Genomic DNA, 26,879 nt, shown 5'->3' with positions numbered 1-26,879 from the left:
GGAGGTGAAAACGTGCACGTAGTCCACTGCTGAGTTAGCAGGTTTCTGGGGAGAAGAGCCGGGAGGATGGACGGAGCCTGGGGCGCACAGTGGAGCTCAGTGCTGGTGGCAGAGATCTGCTGACGGAGGCAGAGAGCCAGGGGGAAGGGGCAGGAGGCAGGGGAAGGGACGTGGTTTTCACAGTTGCCAAGAAAAGAGGAAGACACTAGTATACATCCTTAAAGCGTGTATTCGTTTGAACTCTTTTCTTAGAGCTTTTGGCTTCTACCTCTGGAATGAGAACCTTACGCATGCAATTTTGGAGAAACTATAACCTGTGTTTTGATTTTTAGGATCATTATGACTGGGGACTTCGAGCTATTAAATCTGTCTTGGTTGTAGCTGGCTCCCTGAAACGAGGAGATAAAAGTAGACCCGAAGATCAGGTACCGCAGCGCGGACGTGGTTTTGTGGCGCGAGTAGCTGGACAGCGCCACGGGCATGGGCGTCTGCCCGGACAGTGGGCCAGGCCTAGGGCAACTTGGACAAATAGAATCTATTTTGCACGTAGACTATTGTGAGGACTGGCATTTCTTATGTTACAAAACACAAGTATTCTTGAGTGTAGGAATATGAATACAGGAAAGAAAAGGGGATTTTCTAGGTGCTTTTGAAATATCAGCTACAGAAGATATTTTGGCGGTCATAATCAAATAATTCCATAATCACTGGTTGATTTCCTCTGAGGAACATTTAGAAAATCTGATTAATTGATTTGGGAAATTAATCCTGAAAAAAGTCAGAACATAATCTCATGGAGGAAAGTGTGTTCCTTTCACGGGCTGTAAGATGAACGTGAGGAATGAAACAGGAGGGATGGTCGCCTGGCACCGGGTGGTCACAGCTGCTGGGGCTGTGTTCTACCCCTGCTGGAGAGAAACAGTAACAGCCGCCTTCTCTAATTTTTCTGGAAGCGTTTTTCCTTTATTAAAGAGTGAGAACAGTGGATATGCTGCACTGCATATATTCCGTGCGGCTTGAGAAGTTGAAAAAATCTATTCCTATGAGTTTCTTTTCATGTTAAAGGATACTTACATAATTTGCTACTTCTGTGATACTTCTTTCTCTTCCCCTCCGTCATAATTGACAGTTGGGCTGGGGTTTTCTTCTGTGTTGTCACTGTTGTTGGATTGCCTGTCTCCTCCTGTAAAAGTCATGCTGATGTGCAAGGTACTGCTTTTAAAATCTAAAGCCCTCTTTGGTTTTCAGCCAATACAGAACAAATACCCAAACTAAAAACGGTTCAGTTTATCATTCTGAGATTCTCAGAGATTCTCTTTGAACACAATGATCTGATGGGCCCGGTTAATTTATATCTTGGAGTTTGAGGATCAAGGAGGGAAGGGCCTCAGACTCTTTGTCAAGATCAAAGCAGATTGTAGCAGGAACAGAGCCTCCTTCCTGACTTGAGTCTGAGGTTTGTGATATCCGCAGAGCCTTCTTGTGTTCTGACATGTGACCTTGCAAGCATTTACCCTTCCTGTAGGTAGAAAGCCATCCTAATAGAGGCCCAGTATCCATACCCACCCCATGCTTTAGATATAAGGATTAAAAGTAACATCTTTAGTTGTAGAGGTGTTTGTTACACCCCGTAGCGGCTTCTTCGATAAAGTGTTTTCTTTCTAGGTACTCATGAGAGCATTAAGGGACTTCAATTTGCCTAAAATAGTGACAGACGACATTCCCGTGTTTCTGGGCCTGGTTGGCGACCTCTTCCCAGCCCTGGATGTGCCCCGGAGGAGAGCGCCGCACTGGGAACAAATGGTCCGGCAGTCCACCTGGGAGCTCCACCTGCAGCCCGAGGAGAGCTTCATTCTTAAAGTAAAAGGAGCACGTACTTCTCATGGCAGCTCTTGAGATTTGCAGTGAGAATTACTCCATTTAAGTGATCTTTAACCAAAACATTAACTTACATATTCCACAGACCTTTATACAATCTTAATATATTCTTTAAAGCATTCTAAATTGACGGGCTTTACTACAGGAAGTAGTAACAAACTATAGAAATGACCCCTGAAAGTATAGTCTTTACTACAGTAAGTAGAAATAACTATATTGTAGTTCCATTCGGTGGGAAGGAACGTATGATTAAGTCATGGTTTGAAGTGTAAGCATACTTTTCAGTTGACAAAATTTCCTCCTTGTTCTTGGTGACATGCATCAGAAATTAATTTTCTCTCTTTTCTCTCCACCTTAGAGAAAATTGGAAGTAAATCCTTAGTATGTGCTTTTAGTGGGAAAGAAATGTTGACATGTATGACATCTGGCTTCTCAAGGGCTCGTGCATATGCATGTTTGGTTGGGAGGTAGTGAATACAGGAACATTAAAATACACTTAGCATCTATTTTAGATATTGTAACAGATGTAGGTCATTACTCAGGTGGAGGTAATTAGCCATGCACTGTTTTTGTCCAACACTTCTTGAAGAGTCATTGGTTTTGTGAGTAGTTCCTGCCACGTACCAAGTACTAATGTCCCTCACTCCGCCCGTGGCAGTGACTCACTGAGTAATGGTTTGTCTTTGTTCTTACTCCCCTGTTGTGCTTGGGGAGATCCAGGAGAAACTGTACTTTGCACTTGTCATCCATTTTAACTTCCCTGGAACATGATTTTGTCAGTGGGAGCTGGCTTGAGTTGTCAGCCAAGAATTAAGCAAAAAACGGGTAGGGATTTTTTTTAGGGGCAGGGAGTCTTGTTTTTGTTTTTTTGCTTTGTTCCTAAATGACCAGCTCACGAAAGGAACCCATGACTGACTGTTTGGTCGCCAGGTGGTCCAACTTGAGGAGCTGTTGGCCGTGCGGCACTCTGTCTTTGTGGTCGGAAATGCAGGCACGGGAAAGAGCAAGGTACGGAAAATTGCCTCTTCATGTTCAGCCATAGAAGGAAGAAATTTTGGTCTGGCCTGTTTTCAGTCCTATTTAAGAGTTCCCTTCGTCCACGTCCCCCATAATTTTGAGTTAGAAGCCGAGGCTCTAATACTGTTTTTTGATCAGTTGACACTATTTTTTTTCATATTAGTGGCAGGGAGAGCGTAACACATAGAAGCTTGTGTTCAAATAGGAAAAGCAAGCTGAAAGAAGATTGAGCTTTCCATATTTATCAAAACTACTTTTTTATCTCTCCCAAGTTATTTTAGATTCTCCCCCTCACATCACTAAGAAAAACCCAAATATTTTCCTTCAACACTTTCTGAGAAATCGAACCCTCTTTAGGGGCAAAAGAACAAGGGAGACAGCAAAAGCCACATTTTGGGGCGTACCTGGTAGGCACTGTGCTGGGTGCATTATGTGTGTTTTATTGTGCATGGCAATGATGTGCTCTGGGTGTTATTATCCCCATTTTTACCTCACTTCTTGATTTTGTTTGATCTTACCGACAATCCTGGCAACATACTTATTTTCTTGGTTGGCAGACAGTATATGCAGAACTGCATGCATTTTAATTCAGGGTGCTTGGGTATAAACATAGTGAGTAGCCAAAGACTAAAAATAATCAGACTGGGCATATGAGACTTTAGAGCATGAGTGTGTATGGAACTTGCCAGTGTTTAGATCCAAACCCAGAGTGGGACAATTGCAAAGGGAGGCCTAGTATCAGAATTTTCTAGTGAAAAATGTAATAATTGAAATATTGAAGTAGATAACTGATAGACCTGTAATTATTTTGTTAGAGTAAGTTTCAGATGTGGGCCATGGTTCAGGGAAGGATAAAATTAAATTCTATAATTTCCAGTAGATTAATGGTTTCTAAAAATACAAGCTTAATATTCCTAAGGCATTCAATTTCTTTCATCTAGTCTTCACTGATTCTGTTCTATCCAACCTTTACTTAAGCTGATAGAACTAGAACACTGGAGCTCAAGGCCACATTACTTAGCAACTTACTCTTCCAAAGTATTTGGCAATTGTTTATCAGTCTTTTGAATGCCTGTGAGTCCATTAGGATGACAAATATCTAAAAAAAAATGTCTTGGCTTTTCAGAGAAAGCAAAAAGGATAGTTGGGGCAGATATTTGGGGTAAGGTGTCAGTTAATTAAACAGACATCGATAAAGCGTCTACCCGGTGAATTCTTATGCTCAAGCCTTCTTTATCCCGATTATCTAGATCAGAGTTTCTCAGCTGCGTTCACGGTTGCCATGCTGGGTTGGATTAGTCTCTGTCGTGGAGGCTGTCCCATGTATTCATTGTAGGCTATGCAGTGGCGTCCCTGGTTTCTGTTCCGTAGCAGCCCTCTTCCTCAAGTGCAGACCATCTCCTCCTGGGAACCGTTGCTCTAGGTCACTGGGCGTTAGAACAGGTCCCAACTAGCATCACAGGCATCACCTCGGACGTCATTAGCAGTGCCAGTCCTCAGTCCCACCCTAGACCTACTGCATTAGAAACGCCGGGATTAGGCCCAGCCATCTGCGTCTTAACATCCTCTCAGCGGTCCTGATGCATCTCTGTACAAGTGGATTTTCCTAACATGAGCAGGAACACTTGTTGACTTATTTGCACACATGGTTAAAAATCTCAAATGATAGAGTGACTTCCTCTCATCTCTGTGGCTCAGAGAATCCACTGAAGAGATCCTAAGAGATGGTAGGATTACATTTTTCAAGATGGTAATGAAGATGTGCCCATGTCAGTTTTTCCCCATACTCAATACATGCAGAATATCTAGGAACATAATGTGAATAAGGAAAATCCTTTAGAGATCATTTGCTTTCCATTTGCCTTACAGAAGTATTAATTTTCTTAGCTTTTTTCTTCCTCCCTTTAGATTTTGAGAACACTGAACCAGACATATGTTAACATGAAACAAAAACCTACTTGGAATGACTTAAACCCCAAAGCTGTGACAACAGATGAACTCTTTGGTTTCATACATCATGCTACTCGAGAATGGAAAGATGGCAAGTAGTATTTCCCCTTTACAAGGGCTCAAATTTTTATCCAGAAAACCGTTTCTCAGTTCAGCCAATTTCAGTCATAGTTGTAGATTTATTGTTTATGTGTTGGCATTGTTGGAAATGGAGCAGCTCACAACAGCATTCATAACCAATAAATTAAAACCAGATTTGAATAAGTGGTCGATTTGCATTCAGCAAGTTTGCGCTCAGAGCTGCGTGTTTTATCCCACGTCAGTTATGTCGGGGCTCCCTGTAAACCAGGCAAGAAGGGAACTTGAATGGCTCAGAAGAATTTGTGAAGTATCTGATGCAAGACACAGACTGAGTTTCGGGCAGGGACATTCTAGGGGGCGGGGACAAAAGTTTATGGGACATGTTTCTTGTCCTGAAAGTATTTGCAGAGAGCAGATCCTTTTGTTAAAATCTGTTATTACTTCCCATTTCAGTAAATGCACTAATGTTGGCATCATCTTTGAGTCCTTTCTCCCTTTCACATCGTACATCAACCGCACAGCAAATCCTGTAGGCTTTGCCTTTAAAGAATCTCTTGTCTTCCAGCACCGTTGGCCTTCACTGCCGCTACCCCTACCCTGTCAGCCTGGACTGTCACTTCTTGTCTGTATTTGCACAGTAGTCCCCTCTGGTCTCCCTGCAGTTCATTTTCCACACAACAGACAGAGGGCGCTCTTCAAAATACGAGTTCTCTGCTTGCAGTTTTCGGTGGGTTCCATCTCCCTTAGAATCCAGCCTTTCTCCCAGGCTTACAAGGTTCTACGTGATTAGATCCCCTCCCGCCATCTCTGATCTCATTTCCTGTGCTCCATACACTCTGGCCTTGCTCTTCCTTGAACATGCCAAGCATCTTCCCATCGCGGGGCCCCCGTGCTTGATGTTCCCACCGTTCGCAGCACTGCAGGTAACGTGCATGCCTTCAGTTATGGAAGTGTCTGGTCAGGTGCCACATCTGCGAAAGCTTCGCGGAGGATCCTGTCTATAGGAGGGTGCCTCGCAGTTCTCTGTTCTTTTACCGTGTGTATGCACTATTTCCTTAATTTGGGGACAATCAGAATTTACTCTCGGCCTTCCTATCAATTTTTTTTTAAAGGACTGTGGCAGGAAGGGACCAATACCAGTTTATGCTGAAAACCTGTGCAAGCCATTCAGATCAGTGATAATTAGAAAAGGTTGCTGGCTTTTTTTTTTTTTTTTTTTTTTAATGAGTCACGGCAGTAGGTCTTGCATAGTGTCCTTTATTTTTGCACAAAATATTTCACAGGAAACAAAACCTTCCACATACATGCATCAAAACAGTTTTTCTTATTATATACTTGAGTTTTGAAAGAGCAGTGATTATTAAATACATCATGTAACACAATACCTGGAAAAGAAGTGACAGCAAAAAGGACTGTGGGTTTAAAATATTTTTATCAGGGCTCCTGGGTGGCTCAGTCGGTTGGGTGTTCAACTCTTGGTTTCAGCTCAGGACATGATCTCAGGATCCTGGGATTGAGCCCCACATCCGGCTCCACGCTCAGTGGGGAGTCTGCTTAAGGATTCTCTCTCTCTCTCTCTCTGCACCCCCCCCACTCTAAAATAAATCTTTTTTAAAAATGTTTTTATCTTCTCATCTTGTACTAAGCCAATGACCAAATTTCTCAAAGAAATGTAGAACACTTCTGAGTTAGCTTCAGAATTCTATCCCATGAATATTGTTATAGAAAAACAGAGAAGGTGAAATAAACTAGTGTTTGGCCTAAAATAGATACTGAATATATGTACATAGAAAAGGATGATGTCTGCATTTGGTGTAAGTTTTCAGCTGCATGTATGTTACCCTCTATAAATCCCCACACCTGTTCTTCGAGGAAGCTACTATAATCTTTATTTGACATGTGGGAAAGCCTCAGAGAAGGTAAGGCGCTTCCTCATGCAAGTGAAACTTGCCCATTGGTCTGCAGTCCAGGGGTAGCTCAAAAAGTATCCCACATTGCCCATCAGAAAGAGGCAGCAAATGGACAGCAAATTTATTTACTTAATAAAAGAGTTTCTTACAGAAATAATAGTTTATTTTAGAAACAGCATGCAACTTCATTCTGTAATAGGATCATTTACTCTTTTTTTAAAAAATTCAATTAGTTAACATATAGTACAGCATTAGTTTTTGATGTAGTGTTCAGTGATTCATTAGTTGTGTATAACACCTAGTGCTCATCACATCACATGCCCTCTTTAATGCCCATCCCCCAGTTACCCCATCCCCCTACCCACCTCTCCTTCTGCAACCCTCAGTTTGTTTCCTGGAGTCAAGAGTCTCTGATGGTTTGTCTCCCTCTCTGATTTCTTCCCATTTAGTTTTCCTCCCTTCCCCTATGATCCTCTGTGCTATTCCTTATAGTCCACATATGAGTGAAACCATATGATAATTGTCTTTCTCTGCTTGACTTATTTCACTTAGCATAATCCCCTCCAGTTCTGTCCATGTCGATGCAAATGGTGGGTATTCATCCTTTCTGATGGCTGAGTAATGCTCCATCGTATATATGAACCACTTCTTCTTTATCCATTCATCTGTTGATCCATATGATCTAGAAAGTCCACTTGTGGGTATATACCCCAAATAATTAGAAGGACTCAAAGATACACCTGTATGCCCATGTTACAAAAGCATGGGCATGCTCCTTCCACAGTTTGGCTATTGTGGACATTGCTGCTATGAACATTGGGGTGCAGGTGCCCCTTCTTTTCACTACATCTGTATCTTTGGGGTAAATACACAGTAGTGCAATTGCTGGGTCATAGGGTAGCTCTATTTTTAACTTCTTGAGGAACCTCCATACTGTTTTCCAGAGTGGCTGCAGCAGCTTGCATTCCCACCAACAGTGTAGGAGGATGCCCCTTTCCCCTTTCTCCACATCCTTGCCAACATTTCTTGTTTCCTGTCCTGTTAATTTTAGCCATTCTACATGGTGTAAGGTGGTATCTCACTGTAGTTTTGATCTGTATTTCCCTGGTGGCAAGTAATGTGGAGCATTTTTTCTTGTGGATCATTTACTCTTAACTTATAGGTCTCTTCTCATCCATTCTGCGAGAACAAGCGAATCTTAAGCATGATGGACCAAAATGGATCATCCTGGATGGAGATATTGATCCCATGTGGATTGAGTCACTGAATACTGTCATGGATGACAACAAGGTGAATAATACCTTAGTGCTAAACAAATATCACACCCGAAGTGTAGGAAGATCTGTTCATTTGTTGATTTGAATACTAGTTTTTAATCATTAACCTAATATTCTTTATGTAATTGCTCTTTTGATAAGTGGTGCTATCCTGATAATTCTCTTCATTTCACTGGTAAAGAATTGAAGGAAAATGCATTTTTCTTGTCTGCATAAATTTAACCACATTTAAAGAGAGATACATATCTGAGAAGTTAGCTCATAGACACGCCTCACCATTTCCTAAGAGCCAGGCATAAATTGTTATATCTTTGGTTAGGTACGCAATACTTGGATAATAAAAGGACGAGTTTGTGCCCTATGTAAATTGATGAAATTTAGCTATTACAATTAAGTAATTCCTGTGGCTACAGAGTGAATATAAATGCCTTTCTAAGCATTTTGCTGTGGCTAATCCAGCATTGCCAGCAAAGACAAAAAGTGATAGTCCAGGTCCGTGAGACACCACTTAAAGCAGCACAGGGTCTATGGTGAGGGTCAGGAGAAAGAAATAGGCGATCATCCTTGCTGCAGAACAGAATTACTAACCCCCTTAAATTAGTGGTAATTACTGCTTTCTGCATTAAGACATTGTTCACCATAACATGTAGGTCTGAGATCTTTATACTTGCATGAGTTTCTATAGCACAATTGATAATTGTGGTATTTCAGATTCTAAAGAAAGTTTATTTATTTTTTTTGTGGTATTCAGGCCTTTTCATGGAATCATCTCTTAGAACAAATGTCTTCTATGTAGTAGTAATTACCACAGACAGTTAGAGGTTGGCATGAGTGAGTCCATGTTGGTGAGTTTGTTCCTCAAGGGTCAGTGAGCTCCCCTCTGGGATTAACTGAGATCTTTATTCAGACCGCACTTCGAGCTCAGGCGAGTGAGCTCATTGCTTTTGGCACTTGTACCGGGGGCGCGGGAGAGGGAGTACTTGGTGGGGTTCTGGTGAGTGAGCCGGGTAGCCTTTGCCCCCCAGGGACAGCGCCTCTCTCATGCTGTGCTGCTCTGTCCAGGTGCTGACCTTGGCCAGCAATGAGCGCGTAGCGCTTACCCCCTCCATGAGGCTGCTGTTTGAGATTCATCACTTGCGGACTGCAACTCCCGCGACCGTTTCCAGAGCTGGTATTCTGTATGTGAACCCACAAGATTTGGGCTGGAATCCGTGAGTGCTGCTTTTTTTTTTTTTTAATTGTGGTAAAATATACATAACAGAAAACATTTTAACCATGTGTAAGTATACAGTTCAGGGGCATTAAGTACATTCACGTTATGAAACAACCATCACCCCCATATGTCTTCGTAACTTTCTTCGTCCTCCCCAGCGGAAGCCCCATACCCATTAAACAGTAACCACCCAGTGTGCCCTGCCCTCAGTCCCTTTCTCCTTTCTGCCTCCCTGAATCTGATTCTGCTAGGTACCTCTTATAACTGAAATTGTATGGTAATTGTCTTTTTGTGGTGGGCTTATTTCACTTAGCATAATGCCTTCAGAGTTCATCCATGTTATAGCATGTTCCAGAATTTCCTTCCTTTTTAAGGCTGAATGATGTTGCATTGTATGTGTACAGCACATTTTGCTTCTCCATTCATCCCTTGGTAGGTACCCGGGCTGCTGCTTCCTTTTGACTGTTGCAAATAATGCTTTAGTGAACATGGGCATAAAGGTATATCTTTCAGTCCTTCCAGTTATTTTGGATATATATCCACCAGTGGACTTTCTAGATCACATGGTAATTCTATTTTTAATTTTCATTGGAGCCACCATACTGTTTTCCATAGCGGCTGCACCGTTTTGCATTCCCTCCAACAGTGTACAAGGGTTCCAATTTCTGCACATTCTCACCAACGCTTGTAATTTTCTCTATTTTTTACGACAGCCATCCTAATGGGTGTGAAATGGTATGTCACTCTGGTTTTGATTTACATTTCCCTAATGATTAGTCACATTGAGCATCTTTTCATGTGCTTATTGGCCATTTGCATATTTTCTCTGGAGAAATGTTTATTTCAGTCTTCTGCCTATGTTTTAAATCTAGTTTGGTTTTGTTTTTATTGTTGCGAATATTTCTTTTTTCAACCTTAGTTTTAAAAACTAAAATTTTATGTGATCATTTGAGGAAAGTATTAGTAAATAAATTGAGTAGGCTAATTTAAAGATAATGAAATTAGCACCTGTATGCGTTTGTCAATTTTAGTTGGACATTACCCTCTTCACGCCTTGTACATGTTAAGAACTCAGTATTTGTCAAATAAGTGAATAAGTAATAATAGTTCATATGGAGCCCTGAGATGTAAATAAATCATTTATATAAATATATTAATATGTCATGTAAACACCTGTATATTGGTATGCCTATGTATAATAGCCATACATGAATAGCAGTTTTGATTCAGACAAGTTGACTGTGCCCACCTGCTTGCTCTGCAGATCTTACGCTTTCCAGAATTCATCCTGGAGGTCAAGTGTTGCCGCCTCTAGCATTCCTACTGTGAACTGTGGAAATAATGTTTGACCCCTGCAAGTGACACGGGCTTGTGCCTGGTGTGCTGCTGGCATCAGGATGTTCTGTTGACCTGCCACCCCATTCTGTGACCCCAGAGGCAGTCCTGTACGGGCCACTTGAATGGGCTCCTTGCCCTCTGGCTTCCGGTTGGTTTGGCCCATGAGGAGCCCTGGCAGGAAATGAGAGGGAGAGAGAATGAGGAGAGTGAGGTCAGGCTATTTATTTCCCTGGCTCCCTCTCCCCGTGGTGTCACATCAGGATGACTGTGTCCCTCAGTGGCAGGTCAGTCTCCTCTGAAATGTCTCTGTAAGATCCGTCCCTTCCACATTTTGCTAGTCCTTCATTCCCTTGTCCCTGCAGGCACAGGTACGCTAACTCTCCCTCACTTAACTACTGGTGGCACAGGTCTCTTCCTTCATTTCCCTGCTCCATGCCCACCTTTGCCAACAGTCCTTCTAGATCCTTCCCTGTTATCCTGATTTGAGGATGACCTCTGTTCCCTGCCAGATGCTTGGCTGATGCCCTTCTCCAGGCTGCTTTCTCTGGATACTGATTTGTTCACTGAAAGTCTCATCCCTTGAGTCCATACCAAAGTAGGGCCATGCCCAGGCTTCTGTGTTTTACAGCATTTTATTGGATCTGTCTGGGGAACGGGTGATTTCAAAGGCCTAAAATGGAGAGTTCTTCTTGAGCTAATAGGTCCTTTCCCCAGCTAGGATTCAGACTGTCTTCTAGGATGCTTCTATGGGTTTGGGGCTGGCTGACAGAGAATCTCCAGTATCGCTTGATCCCCCCATACAGAGAGCAGAGGCATTCCCCACACCCCATTTCCTTCAGGGGACCCTTCACCCCTCTGGGTGTGGTCTGACTTCAGTCATGAAACTCACAACTCCCACAGTCTCAGTAACATCACATGGAGATTTGTGCTAATAAAAGCTTTCTAAATCCTTATTTCAAGAAGGATTTTTATCTAGGAAGTCGAAGAATCTTAATCGATTAGAAAAAACACCCAATTTGCATTCCTACAAAAGTTAAACAACTGTCTTCAGCATTACACTTTATTTTTATGGAGGTTTTTGTTTGATCCAAGATCAGTGGATAAGTTTTAATTTTCATGTGTGTGACCACAGAGACATTATCCAAAACAATGAGAATCTTCTCTAAAGGATATTTTTATATTTTTATCTTCTACCACCAGAATCTTTTTTTTTTTAAAGATTTTATTTGAGAGAGACAGACAGAGATAGTGAGAAGAGAGCATGAGTGGGGAAAAGAGGAAGAAGCAGGCTCCCACTGAGCAGGGAGCCCAATGTGGGGCTTGATTCCAGGACCCAGGGATCACACCCCGAGCTAAAGGCAGACGCCCAACAAACTGAGCCACCCAGGCGCCCACAGAATCTTTAAATGAACCACAAAAAAGTGGCTTTTTCAGATTGGGGGATATGTTTTCACTCCATATTTATTGCTACAGTAAATATACATTGCTAGCTTACTTTAATGTCATAATTTTAATTACGGGATAGCTTTGTGTGTATTGACTCATTCGATCCTTAATTACCTTCTGAGATAAAATTATCAACCAGGTTTTCCAAACCAATATCTTAGGTCTCAGTTTCCCCCAGCTTTTTAATTTGAAAGTGTTGAAAATTATAGAAACTTTGAAATGGTGGTAGTACACTCTGCACTTTCTTTCTACAGTACCGACTTTTAGCATCTTACTACATTTACTTTCTCAATGTACATACATACACTCTCATGGGCATAGAGGCACATTTTCTCCTTTTACTAATTTTTGCAAAATTATCTGAATACATTAAGCCCCTTCACCACTGAGTACTTGAGTGTCTGTTCCCTAAGAAGTAGGATATTGTCCTTTGTGAACACCGTACAATGAACATACCTAGGACATTTGTTCTGGATACAGTATTATCTAATAAACAGCAATTTTTCAAATTTTCTCAGTTAACTGAGAAATTTCCTTGGTAGATTTTTTTTTTTAATCCAGTGTCAAAACAAAGATCACGCATTGCCTCTCCTTGTCTGTATTTTCTCCTTTAATGTAGAATATCCTCCCACCTTTTTCTTTCATGATGTTGACAGTTTTGAGGGTAATGCCTAGAAGAGTGACCCATTGGTGGTGGCAAAGTGGCGACTTCCTTTTTTTTTTTTTAAAAGATTTTTATTTATTTGTTCGACAGAGATAGAGACAGCCAGCGAGAGAGGGAACACAAGCAGGGGGAGTGGGAGAGGAAGAAGCAGGCTCATAGCAGAGGAGCCTGATGTGGGGCTCGATCCCATAACGCCGGGATCACGCCCTGAGCCGAAGGCAGACGCTTAACCGCTGTGCCACCCAGGCGCCCCAAAGTGGCGACTTCCTAATTCGTTCTTTCTTTTTACATAGATGAGGTGACATTTTCCTATGAAGAATCCCTTCTCCTCTTTCCCCCCAACCCCTCTCTCCCTCACCCCTCTTCCTCCCTTCCTTTTCCCCTCTCACTTTCTCTTTCCCTCCCCCCGCCTTTCTTTCTTAACGGGCATCATTTTCTTTTCTTTTAGTTCAGTGAGTTATAATTCATTACCAACATGATCCTATTAAATGCTTGCTTTATCCCAAATTTGCCAACAAGAGCCCCTTCCAGGCAGCCTCTTACTTGTTCTTTGTCACTTTTCTTCCTCAGTCTTGGAGCAGTTGCCTTTGGGCTAACCAACATCATTCTGGCTCCTTTCATTCTTCCTTACCCTTGCCCAATTCAGTCATTTCTCCAAGGAGCCAGAAGAAATGACTTTTCATGTAAGGAATGTTATTTAGAATCCAAGACAGTGATGCTAGGTGTGTTCATTGCTACTGATAGGTCACTGCTTTTAGGCTTTTTCAGTGAACAGAGTTAGGAAATCCATTTTCTTAATTCATATTGTGGGAAACCCTAAGTTATCGTGGGTAGATGATAAAATATTTTGTTTAGTATTTCTCTCTGTGATTCCATTTAAGGACTGAAGGTAGTGTCATTATCATGTAAGGTTCTTAGATATCTTTGTTTAAATTCACTGAGCTATTCTAAAAAAATAATTTTATATCCGTACTTAGCAGATGCAGAGCATATGAAGTCAGACAAACATCCTTAAAATCACACGAGCTTGTGACTATCAAAATCAAATACTATTCTATTTCTCAGTCCTAAGTATATTTACTAGATGAATGTGGGACCATTCATATAGGTCTGTTGAGATCTTGAAAAATAGAGAAAGAATGGAAATTAGAAGAAAATTTCTAAGAAATAAGATTTTCCCCCCTTTAGAAAGGGATTAAATGCATAGAAAAGGAAAAGCAAACAGGCAGTGAATTAAAATCATTCAGAATTAAGTTATTTAATTCACTTAAATTATTTAAGTTCCTTAACTTAAAATTATTTCAAGTGAACATAATTGAAAATGAGATCTACCAAACGGTGTATTACTCAACTTCTAGATAATGATAGGAAAAGGTGGGGATATCTCTGGAATTTAGTCTGATTCCAAGATATTACTGGAAGATACCTTTTGGGAGGCCCACCTTTAGATCATACTTATTCCTTTATTACTTTAATAGGTAATATCCTTTTGATTTTGTCTCTCTCATCCTCTCACCTGCATTGAATGAGCTCGTCGTTGTTTGTTTATTTTTTTTTTTGTAAGATTTTATTTATTTGAGAGAGAGTGAGCATGAGTAGGGGGGTAGAGGGCAGAGGCAGAGGGAGAAGTAGGCTCTCTGCTGAGCAGGGAGCCCAATGCAGGGCTTGATCCCAGGATCCTGGGATCATGACCTGAGCCAAAGGCAGATGCTTAACGGACCTAGCCACCCATGTGCCCCGAGCTCGTTGTCTTCTACCCCTGCAATCCCATCCTTCCATCTTGGCATCCTGTATATATTTGCAAACATACAGATTCAGAAACCATCGACATACGCTGCCAGTCAGCACGTTGTAAGTTCGGCCATTTTTCTGGGCCACCATGAACGATGAGAACTTGCAGCTTGCTGTGGGGAGCATGTATACAATCAGAGCTCTGATGAGTTCCTGCTCTTCTCCAGGACACTAGTCCCACCCCAGACCCTTGAGGAATAAATTGAAAAGTTTTCAGGAGCCTAAAACTTTGGCTACCTAGGTGGTTTCCAAACTAGTGTGTCTTAGAGACATGTGGTCATGTGAATAGCACTTCTGAAGGGCGGGGCAATGAAGCTGATTATGTGGAACACATCTGCAAACACCAAGGAGCCAAAGTGTCTGTTAGCGACCTGGATATTGTCATGAAGATGATGCATTAAAGCATCAGGATGCGGATACTTCCTGAGGCAGGGGCACCAATGATCTCTTATGTAGGTAAGAAATATATAGGCCCTTTTAGTATGTCGTTTTCCATTGTGTGTCCTGTAATAGCACTAAGTTTCATTTGGCCATGTTCAAATGTACAGCATCTCTTAGTAACCATAAGGAACTTTTTTATGAAGTAAGGTGGAAAAAATTGCCAACAAAGATCTGTATCTTCAGTTTTCGCCATTGCTGAAGGTAATAGTGTCTTCCTCTGAATTCACTGTTTTAACATATATTTTTATTCCAAATATGAAAATTTATACATAATTTAAACTGTTTATATTTGACAGTATAGACTTTTTTACTCCCTATGCTATATGGTGTGGTTGATCCCTAGCAGAAGTCATTTGGGGCCTTTTGCGGGGGGGGCACGTATCCTGGTTTGGTTGTACTCAGGTCCTTCCCTGTGGAGATAATTTGTACAAGGGCAGCATTTGCTCGTGGGCCTGGTAGGTTCTCTCTTTGTGACCTGGGCCCCTGCCAGTGTGGGGCGGTGAAGCAGCTCTCACCTGCCCCTCGAGCAAAGCCCTCTTCCCCTTCTCTGGCTCCCTTGAGGCTTCAGCCCCTGGGCACCCCCGCATAGGTTTCTGCTCCCACTGACACCAAAGACCAGGGAGGTGGAGGGAGAATTCGTTGTACCCAGCAGAGCACTGGCCGCCAACTCTTGGGCCCTGTAGGACTCTGCTGCCTTTAGAGATGCTCAGATCGGCTGAGCCAGGGTCTGAGCCCAGTCCTTGGACTTCAACCAACTCTGTGCTGGATAACACTTATTGAGAACTTGTTGTATGTCAGATAGTAATCCAAGCACTTTTTGCACGAGAAGTCATTTCATCCTCAACAATCCTAGGAAGTTTGTCAGAAACTTAAAGCACAGAGAGGTGAAGCAACTCACCCTAGGTGTAATAGTTAGAAAGTGGCAGAGCTGGAGTACCGATCCAGGCAGTCCGATTTGAGAGCTCGGTCTCCCTGAGCAAGTCCCTCACCCCTCCACTGCCCCAGTAAGCTCTAGACACCACGTTCTGCTTCTGGCAGCCGCTGTGCAGTGGAGTAAGTAGCTCAGAGGTAGGTGAGGCCTTCGTGCTTCATTTCCAGTAACGCACACCTGTTTGCCATTGTTTCCTGGTGCCCACTGTCCCCACCGCCCAGAGCTGCTCTCTCAAGTTACCGTCCTGCACCTGGACTTCACCTGAAAACCATTTCTCTTGGCCCTGAAGAAGTTTTGACAGTTGATATTGTATAAATCTCACTCCAGTGTAAATGTGATTGAATAGTTAATGGAGCCCTGTTGTGGCACTTTGTAAAAATCAAAGGAGCCTTTTACAGGATAATTATCTTGCCTTAATTTCTTCTGATAGTAGAAATGTGAAATCTGATTTGCTTAGAGCAAGGTATAGTGGTAATTGTTTAGCTGCTGTGCTGGCGGCTAAATGTATTTCTTATCACTGCCTCCTATTTGATGAGGACTTTCTGAGCAATTATTTTTCATTTAACATCACACGGTTTCTCCCCAGAGACTACTGTGGGAGCTGCTAGGCTATGTTTCATTTTATTGATATGTATGATTTTATTACTATGTTAGGTATCAAAATTGATAACCTTCTATAAGCTTCAGATTAATACACATGTACTGAAGCATGAGATACCATTTCAGAGCCCCTTATTGGAAACACATTATCTGCTTATCAGGCTGGAGTTCCCTCCAATCCAGTGGAAAAGGAGGGACTCTGAAAGAGCCCCTATGGGATTTTTGCCTTTTTTTGTATGTCACCGATTTGTCATTACTAAGTAATTGATGCCAGGATTAATCAAGAAAAATCACAAGCTGTTTTCATAAATAAGGCTTGCCCTATGAGACTGGTTTCAGTCCCTTAGGAAATGACACGCTGCTCCTCCTTATAAATGCTCAGTAATGGCCTACTTAGACTCTATTATGTTTGCTTTCTAAGTGCTATTAGGAGTTTCTTTTACATTTTTTTTTCATTAAGGTAAAAATGGCCATTTGAACAAGTTTTTAAGGGGTCATTTAAAAATATTTGCAGTTTGAGAAATAGAACGAACTCACTAAACATGTCCCTGAAGGGTAGCTTCAAGCTGTGTTGCGGGGGGAGGATTTGAGTTGGTGAAATTCGGCTTTTGAAGCCTCGTGTTCCATAAAAGCTTTTCTGTGTTCTTTTTCAGGTATGTGGCCAGTTGGATAGACAGAAGGCAGCATCAATCAGAAAAGGCCAATTTAACTATTCTTTTTGATAAATACATTCCTGCATGCTTGGATAAGCTGAGAACAAGCTTTAAAACCATCACTCCGGTTCCCGAGAACAGCCTGGTGCAGGTTTGCCTTTGGTTACACCGTTTTACGTTCTAGTCCTGGTGCGGTGGTGTGGCTCGATGGGGGCTGCAGGAGCTTTTGCTCGCTTGATGAAGAAGATGCAAAGAGCCTGGGTGACTCCGTCGGTTGGGCATCCAACTCTTGATCTCAGCTGGGGTCTGGATCTCAGGGTCGTGAGTTCTGGTCCCGTGATGGGCTCCATGCTGGGTGTGGAGCCTACTTGAAAAAATGAAAAATAAAAAAAGAAGAGGCAAAGATTGCTGGGGTCGTCAGGGGTCGTCAGGTTGCTCCAGCTCTCTTTCCCCAGCTCCATGGTCCCCAGGGCTGTTTGCAAACCTCTGTGACACGCCTATTACATTCTGTCATCACTCGGGGTGGGGTCTGTATTTTCATGGGACTGTCATCTAGAGGGCAGAAGCCACCTTGTATTTATTTTTATGTCCCCAGAAATTGACATAGTTCCTCGCACACAGCAGGGGCCAAGTGTGTGTTTACTTAATCATTGTGTTCCTCCAAGTGTACTGGAATAGACTAAGAAGAGCACAGCAGTAACAGCCGTATTTATTTTTCTGTCTCCTGAGTAACCGGCCCAGAGAAGGTGCTCCGTATGTTTTTTGACTACAGTAAATCCAGCAACTAAAGATGCTGGTCAGTAAGAGGAAGCTTCTGAGCTTGACCACCCACAGCCCTCCCATGCTCTTCTTCCTTTCTGTTCTCCCCCTCCCCAAGACACGCATACAGTCAGGTCAGTCTCAATAAAGAGTTCGTCATCCTCCAGGAACAGGTCTGTTCTGATCCTCGTTCCGAGACAGTTGGTAAGACGGAAGGGTACCTACGATAGGTTGTCATGGACGCAAATGAAAATAATTCACACCACACAGAAGTGAAGGTTGTGATCTTGATCTCAGCATGAAGAAAAATAGTCCCCAGCCTTTACAAGTATAAAACTTCACAAAAGACTTACAATTAGAAATCCTTTTTTTTTTTTTTTCCCTTTAGGAACAAAATTGGTTTTGGAGTACTTTGTTACCATTAAGTTCCTATGTTACCAGATTTGTTTGAAGCTGAATTAGAAATAGTCACAAGCATAATAAGAAGAGAAAGTTCAGGTTTTTGGATAATTCACACACCAATTAAGTAAACGATAGTCTTCAACAGTAATTATCTGAGGTATAATTTATTTCTGAAAGCAGGTCTGAATTTATTCATAATGAATTAATTATATGGTTAGCCTAATTAGACTTCCTCTGGTGTAGTACTTGCAAAAGCATGATTGTGTTCTTTCTCAAGTTGACTTATGTATTTGTGTGATTCTCTGTAGTGTGAAATTTTTCATTCAAGAGTAGTGTGAAAATAGGTCAGTAGGAATTAATATGACTTTCCCTCTCACTTCCTCCTTTTGTAGTATTCAGAAATGGCATTTTATCCTCCGCTCCTTTTCAGCTGTTGTTCTATGGAGTAGTCTCTTTTCTGTGATTACTTGTAAGGACAAAATTGGGATGAACATGAGGACAGAAGGGAGTACCTTCAAATGACTAAGAAATTAATGTGCTCCGTTTTTCAATAAATGCCATGTATTCACTTTCAGTTTGGTTGGGTATATCAGCTCCTTCATAACGTACCCGGAGTCTGATGTTACTGATGGCTGACACAGAGCTCTGCATGTTCTCCAAGTACTGCGTCTGGGAGAAACCAGAAAAGGGACGCGTTAGGAGAGTCTCCAGATCAGCGGATAACCTCACATTGAAATTTTCCGGTCCCTTTTTTGGTTTTGGCTTTGGTTTTAACAGCCCCTTAGAGCACCAGGGCTTCTACTCAGAAGTAGCAAAGCCTCACAGTCTTAGATTATTTTTCTTGATAACAAATGGGTGATTTTTTATTTCTTTTGGAGGGTTATTTTAAATTGGCAGATATGAAACTATGTAACATACCAGAAATCAGGAGAGAAGATTGAAGAATATAACAGGCGGTCAACTTTGCAAGTTGAAAACCTTTGTAAACGATTTCTGGGAGCTACTTTCCGTATTACCATGGGTTTTCCCAGCTCTCATGGCTGGGAAAGAAAGACGCCCGCCCGTGCAAGCCTGACTCACATTGCTGTCTGTATCATAGTCCTCAAGTCTAGGGCTGCCTTTAGAAAGCAGGGGAACAGTACCAGGAGTTCTGCGAGTCTGGGATAATGCTACTAAGTGCCAGCTGGTTCTATGCTTCAGAGAAGTTGCTGGAAAACATGTTGATGGCTGGTTATTGGTTACCTTTGGGAAAGGCCTTTGCAAGCAGCCGTGTTCCCCTCATCACTGACCTGGTTGTCCTGAACTCAGGCTGTGTTTCTGACCCATAGCACGTTGCTGTCTCACATGGCGGGGAGTGAAGGACAAGTTCCTGAACAGCACTTCTTCCAAGGTTAAATTTAGTTTGGTGTTCAAAAAAAAAAAAAAAAAAAGTCACAGGCGAAGGCTGCCAGTCCAACTTTCTAAGTTTATACAACAGGTGGGAAAAACCCGCTGCCAAAGCACTAGAGCAAAGTGGGTTATCTAAATGTCCAACAAGAGGGAAATGAATAAATACCTCTCTGGAATCTTATGCACTCATTCCCACTGATACCGGAGGACAGCACTTAGCGGGCAGGCAAGATATCTTTAGTTTGTTACTGAGTGAGAATGTGAGCTGTAGACGCCTATGTGTACAGTGACTCCCTGTTAATAAAAAAAGAGAGCTTAGATATATTCCCCATTATCTTTTCTTTGTGCCTCTATGTATTCGTGTTTCGTATAGTGATTACGAAATAGATAAGGTAGTCCTTTTTTAAAAATAGCTGATTACTTAGAAGACTGGTTTCATTAAAAGTTGCACAGGTCTCTACCAGTGACTTAGAAAACCAAGGCAGTAATTTTTGTCTGTTTCAGTGTAGCAAGTCACAGATTGGGGAAAATTCTATAATCTCTTCAGGAGCAAGGGAATTTGTTAGTCTGCCCTCTGCTATTGAGGAACTGTTGGCCTAAATGAATAGCTTTTTATTTTTCTTTAGACCCTTTGTACCCTTCTGGAATGCTTGTTGACTCCTGACAACGTACCTTCTGACAGCCCAAAAGAAGTTTATGAAGTCTACTTTGTCTTTGCTTGTATCTGGGCCTTCGGAGGCACTCTGCTGCAAGATCAGGTATGTTTTGAGATAGTGCACAGAAATAATTTATAGAACCAGTTTTACTTGGGGGGCAGGTTGTAATGTGATCCCTGCGTTTGGTTTTTTTTAATATCATCATCATCTCTGCCATTGGCCCTGTTCTCTTGTAAGCTGATGTGTTTAGGCAAGCTCATGCAGGCTGGTAGCTCTAACTTCGGCTGATGCTGTCGAGCCCATAGTCTTGCCCCGGATCTCTCCTTGGAGCTCAGGGGCCGGTGTTTCCACCTGCCTCTGGAGCAGTGCCAGCAGTGTGCTCTTGCACGGGCCAGTCACGCTCCCTGTGCCAGAGACAGAGCTCTTCATCTGCCCCACCCCCAAATTGGCTCTTCCTCTTCACCCTTTCTTGTCCTCAGGGATACCCTCATCCCTTCCAGTTGCTCGAGTTAAAGACCCGGGAGACACCATTCTTCTTTACTTCTGTATCCAGTGGTCATGGGATCCTTTCAGTCACACAACAGCTGTCAAGTCTGTCCCCACCTCCCTGTCCTACAGCCTTCATTCAGGAATGTACCATCTTCAGCTTGTGCTGGGCTGTCGCAGTGTCTTAGCTCGGGCTGCCGTAACAAAATCCACACCTTGGATGGCTTAACTGACAGAACTTTACTTTCGGTTCTGGAGGCTGGGAGTCCAAGGCCAGGGTGCCAGCGTGGTCAAGTTCTGGCAAGCACCCTCTTCCTGGCTTACAGACAGGTGCTTTTTTGCTGTGTCCTCACATGACAGAGAACAGCAGTTAAAAGGCACTAATCCCATCATGAAGGCCCAAGCCTCATGACCTCACCTAAACCGAGTTACCTCCCAAGGCCCCATCACCAAATACCATCACCTTGGCGGTTAGAGCTTCAACACAGGAATGTGCAGCGGGAGGGGTGGACACATTCAGTATACAGTGCGTAAGAACCTTGAAATTGGTTTCCCTGTCACTAGTCCTACCTCTAATCAGTCTCTTACATGATTCTCGGTGTAATTATTTGGGAACCAGACTCAACTCAGGCCAGTGCCTTTCCACAGGTCTTGCCTTCAGCCTAACATGAGCCTACCACGCCTGCCCCGCATTCCTAGCGTAGCTCATCCATGGCTGCTGATTTCTTTTGGACAAACACTTGAGAGGAGCTTGCTTGAGTACATGCATACGCGTGCACACTCACACATGTACACATGGCTTAGACTTAGGTGCAGAATGGGAGTGTTTCATGTTAGAAGATGGCGCATCTGATCTCCCCCATGCTCCTCTGTATGTGGGTTTTGTCACGTAATGTTTCCAGTAATTGTTCAGTCTGTCTTCATGGTGCACATAAAGCTCAGAGGCACAGAGGAACTTGACCAAAGTTACACAGATAGGAAATGACAGCACCAGGATTCACACCCGTGTACGTCTCCAAAGGCCACCCCTTCCAGGGTATCTCAGGGTCTCTCATGGTCATAACTGATCCTACAGGTACCCCTGAATCTTTGCCTTAAAAATAGATGGCCCACATCTTCTAAACTTTGCCAGATGTTTCTGGATATAAACAGGGAATTTAAATTGGAAGGCATCACAGCCAAGAGGGCCCCATATTTCCATTGGTTGACTTGTTGTAGGTCCTCAGATACATGGTTGCTAAAACCTGTGGGCCAGTTCTGCTTCTTGTTACTAGGTCACCGTAAATCATGTCTATAAATAGGCATGGAATTCACTTGGCCTGCTAGACCTGATTTTGATCGTTCTCAGAAGCCACTTCCCTTCGGTAATATCCAGGGCTTTCTTAAGAAAAGCAGCCTGTGTTGCTTTGAGTAAGAGTCAAGAGTTGGTGTTGGGTGACTTCATGTGGGTTTTCTCCGGCACAATTTACAGCATGCGTGGACTTCTCCTTCACAGAGGCCATGAGCCCTTTCCCCAACTTATCCCCCTCCCATGTTTTTTTATGCTCTTCTGGGGTTCGCCACAAGGTTTTTCCTTCGCTTGAATGTAAACAAGGTAAAATTGTGTGAGTAGGATGTGGACAGTGGAGATCCCTCTACTCCTGACCACGTCCCTCCGAGCTGATTGCCTTTTCATCTTTCCACTTTTCAAACATGGCCGCCTTCCCAGCAGTCCATCAAGCTGGGTGCTGGGCCACCATAGTGGTCACCTAACTCCTGCTGACACTCTGTCCCTAAATAAGACTCATCTTCTTCATCCTCATCCTCCTCACCATCACCATCACCTTCACATCTTCAAAAGGACTCTAACTATGAAACATTCAAAACGGAGGCCATAAAGTTGGAAACATGAATGAAAAAGAAGAAATACTCTTAAGATAGCCATTTATTTGTTGAACAAACCTGAGTGCCTGCTGGATGTCCGAGAATATGCTTAGGCCTCTTAGTCAGCTATTTTACTGAATCTTCAAAAAAATAAAACCTCTATGTGTAGGCACAACTATCCTCCTCCCCTTTTACAAAAAAAGGAGCTGAAACTCTGATAGGCTGCTTGAAGATGCCCAGGTAATGTCTGAGCCATGTTCAGACTGCAGTACGCTGGCTCAGGGCCTGTGTTCTTAAGCCAGCCCCTTGCAGGCAGCTTCCAAAATAGGTCTTGGACCAACTCTCCCTGAGCTCCCATAAACTGCTATTATCACTTCTCACTTGGCTTCTAAGGTAACAGCCTCACTGGTCTGCTGCTGTACCTCCCCCATAATCCATTATCCTCTCAGCAGCCGGAGCGATTTTTTAAAATGTAAATTGAATTATATGATACACTTGAGAGTTTAAAACACTTTAATGGATTCCGTTTGCTTTTAGGATAAAGTGAAAAATTTAATACTATTTACAAGGCCTCTGGATCTAGTCCTGCCAGTCTTTCCCTGCTTCTTCTGCCACTCGCTCTCCCCCACCTCACACCCCTTTCCACCAGCTGCAGTGCCAGTTTCTGGAACACGAGGTTTTTGGTACCACAGGATCTCTGCCCGTGATGACCTCTGCCTGCTTCTTGGAAAGGTCTTCTCCTTAATCTGTGCCGATTGTCAAAGACGGCTCACCAAACATCCAATTAAAATAGATTCACCCCTGTTACTCTCACTTAGAGCGCACTCTCCTTTCACAGCACCTATTTCCGCATTTGTCGGCTTAGCCTCTGCTTCCTCCGTGCCTCCTCGTGTCTCTGCTTCTACCTCCCCCTACATTCTGTCACGGCAGACGTTCTGTTTCCTTTCTTCCCCGGTCTAGAGCAAACGCATTGTAGTTGAATGAACTAATGAGTCAAAGATGTGTCACTGAAATGATCTTGCTGACGTAGGGGTTAGCAAATTTTGATGTGAAGTCGAAGTCCTATGTATTCTGCCCACAGAGCATGGTGCCAGGCGTTTTACCTTCAGAACTGATTTAAGACCGACTTTTATAGGGTGATAAAATACCCATGCCACCAGCTGGAAGAGAGCTCACAGGAGCCTAGACGCACTGACACGTGAGCGGTGGTGAGCAGGCGTGTGAGCTGAGCGTATTCGCAAGATGGCGGCAAGCGCTGCCTGCTAGACTCCTCACCCTTCTCTGCCCTCGGCGCACACTCCTGTTCTCCAGCCATCCTGTCTCTGCTCATGGGTGTGATCGGCCCAGCACAAGAAGTGGGCCATCGTCCAAGGACACAGGCCAGCAATGAAAAAGCAGTTTTAAGAACGTGACTGGAGAAAAATGGGAGTTACAGTCTTAGAAAGTATGAACTGCTGAATGCCACGGCCGCTCACACACACTGCTCTTCGAGTTCACCCGAGCTCAGTGTGGGAGAGGATCCTGCGGATGAAGAAGCCACTGTGCCAGGTGGTTCGGTGGATGGAGGGAGTCAGTGGGCTGGGTCGTCCGGTGGGTGTTGGAGACAGCAGGCCAGGTCTTCCTATGGCTACAGAAGGGTTTTATAAGCTGCCAATTTCCATTTCCCCTTCTTTTCCAAACCCTCATCTAGTAGCAAAGGGCTTGTACCTATCATCATAGAAAGAGAAGCACCTTCTAGCAGGGAAAGCCTGTTCCTATTCTAGCAAGGCCCACTGTCAGTCCTTTGCGTAGGGCAGCAGTTTGTCTGTCTGGAGTTTTCAATTGGACCACTCACTCGTGCCCTGCTAGAGAACCAAGAACGTGCCTTTCCTCATCCCTCGGGGTGGGGGTTTCCAGATTTTGAATTTCAAAGATAAACAATTTGACTAATGACTTGAAGGAATGAAATAGGGTTACCAGATGTTTACTTTTCTAAATAAGGACATTTATAAACAATGACCATAATGAATACCATAATTTTTTAAAGGAAAAGCTATTTCAGTACCAAAAGGTCCAAGAAGCCTTTAAGCTCAAATAGAGGGCAGTATTTAAATCAAATAATGTTACCAGTTTTTTTAAGTATTCCTTTGTTCTTTCTTATTTTATCAAGAATTGATGTGAATGTTGGTAGAAATCAACACCAGTGTTTGAGAACCACTGTCTCGCCATACCTAGCATGGTAATTTGCATGAGAGCTCATTGTTAAATTGAATAACCCAGGGGTAATCGAAGGTTCACCTAACCTTACTTTGCTTTTTACGTTAATAATTATTCCAGAAAATTTGTACCTGCTGGATATAAGGCAATTAAAGCTTTCTGCCTCTCTGATATTATCACTCATTATAAGTTACTTCTAGTTATTTATTTTTCTTGGGTCAGTTACTCAGTCCCACTTGTAATTATAACTCTGTACGTGGCAAATACTGTGTTGAACAGGATTTGGAGGGGCTTTGTATGTGTTCAAAATTACCTCTAGGTCTGCAGTAAGGATTTCTCTTGTTCTCCTTAGCTTTCTGGCTCTCAAGCTGAATTCAGTCGGTGGTGGCACAAAGAGATGAAAGCAGTGAAGTTCCCATCCCAGGGGACAATCTTTGATTATTATCTGGACCACAAAACTAAGAAATTCTTGCCTTGGTCTGATAAAGTCCCCAAATTTACTATGGATCCAGAGGTACCTCTTCAGGTAGGTGGATGGAACCCAGTAATTTTCGAGCTGCACTGTGCTGGTTGGCGCCTTTTAGTTTCACGTTTGAGCAGTCCTTCCTTCCCCGCCTGATGGAAAAAGTCTGGTTGATATGCTCAAGCTTATGTAGGACGTTGCCTGGGAGAGAAGGATCTTAGTTGTAAGAACAACTAGTGAGATGGCTCTTAAGTTCACGCAACCTTTTTTAAAAAAAATTTCAACCTAAGTCTATAGTAACCGTTTTCTTTATATCTTAGAAATTTTGTGAGTTTTATTAAAAATCAAAGACATATTTCTGTTAGTTCCAGTGCTTCTTATATCTGACCGTATTGTGAATTTATTAGCACTTTTCATGTAGAACTTCTATTCTTTAACCCCCCCAAGCCATCAAATGGATGTGTTCACACTCCTCAACTCAGAGGTTTCAAATTCTCATGGCAGCTGACAAATCTAAATGAATCTTTTTTTAAAAATTATTTCTCTTGATAGATTGTTGTTTTACCTTTCTCTGATGTTGACTTATTCTTCACTCATCTTCTTCTTCTGCCCAATCTCTTTTCCTTTTCATGAGACTTCTTAAAATCACGACATTCTGATTCACGTGGGAGCTTACTGCTTCCAGTAGTGCTGTGTGAATAGATTATAGGGGGTTTCTAGGGTATTAACCAGCAGCTGGTGTGACCTAAGAGAAAACCCAGTGTATGTGCTTCCTGGAGCTGCTGGAGCAAACGCCACGAGGCAGGTGGCTTAACAACAGACATTTCTCGTCTCATGGTTCTGGAGGCCCTTCTGAGGCTGTCAGGGAGAGTCCGTTCCAGGCCTCCGTCTGGAGTTCGCAGGGGATCTTGATGTGCCTCGGTGCGTGGCAGCATAGCTCTAGTCCTCACGTGGCATGTTCCCCGCGTGTGTCTCTGTGTGCAAATTCCCTTCTGTATGAGGACACCAGTCATGGTGCTAGGGGCCTCCTCTACTTGTATTAGTGTGCTGGGGCTGTCCTAACACGATACCACACCCTGGGTGGCTTAAATATCAGAAACTCATTTTCTCACAGTTCTTTCCAGAGGCAAGAAATCCAGGATTGAGGCGTTGGGGGTTTGGTTTCTCTCGAGAGCTCTCTCCCTGGCTTGCAGATGGCCGCCTTCTTGCTGCATCCGCACGTGGCCTTGGTGTGTGTGCCTCCCCAAGCACTATCTCCAAGTCTGCCCAAATTTCCTCTTCTCACAAGGACACCAGTCACATGGGGGCAGGGCCTCCCCTTAATGGCCTCATTTTAACTTAATCATCTCTTTAAAGATCCTGTTTTCAAATACAGTCACATTCTGAGGTAGTAGGGATTTGGGCTTTATCGTATGGATTTCGGGAGGATACATTTTAACCCATAAACCTAACCGTGAGGAAACTTCACAAACAAG

The 26,879-nt window shown here is 43.0% G+C and overlaps 1 protein-coding gene and 1 pseudogene across 1 annotated transcript in view; one reads left to right on the top strand and one right to left on the bottom strand.

The window, feature by feature from the left end:
• Positions 1-26,879, top strand: part of DNAH11 (dynein axonemal heavy chain 11) — a 312,391-nt gene that overhangs the window by 123,547 nt on the left and 161,965 nt on the right. Inside the window, exons 37-45 of the mRNA XM_040644201.1 lie at positions 333-425; positions 1,666-1,860; positions 2,809-2,886; positions 4,804-4,936; positions 7,999-8,126; positions 9,176-9,324; positions 17,191-17,341; positions 20,367-20,498; positions 25,294-25,471. Of these exons, the coding sequence (XP_040500135.1) occupies positions 333-425; positions 1,666-1,860; positions 2,809-2,886; positions 4,804-4,936; positions 7,999-8,126; positions 9,176-9,324; positions 17,191-17,341; positions 20,367-20,498; positions 25,294-25,471 (1,237 nt within the window). The remainder of the gene's footprint in view (positions 1-332; positions 426-1,665; positions 1,861-2,808; positions 2,887-4,803; positions 4,937-7,998; positions 8,127-9,175; positions 9,325-17,190; positions 17,342-20,366; positions 20,499-25,293; positions 25,472-26,879) is intronic.
• On the bottom strand, positions 1,964-2,068 carry LOC121105967 (annotated as a pseudogene).

The sequence above is a fragment of the Ursus maritimus genome, unplaced genomic scaffold (assembly GCF_017311325.1).
Source record: "Ursus maritimus isolate PB19 unplaced genomic scaffold, ASM1731132v1 scaffold_3, whole genome shotgun sequence".
NCBI lineage: Eukaryota > Metazoa > Chordata > Mammalia > Carnivora > Ursidae > Ursus > Ursus maritimus.
Note: the sequence above shows the minus strand (reverse complement) of the source record. Positions and strands in the feature narration are given on the sequence as shown.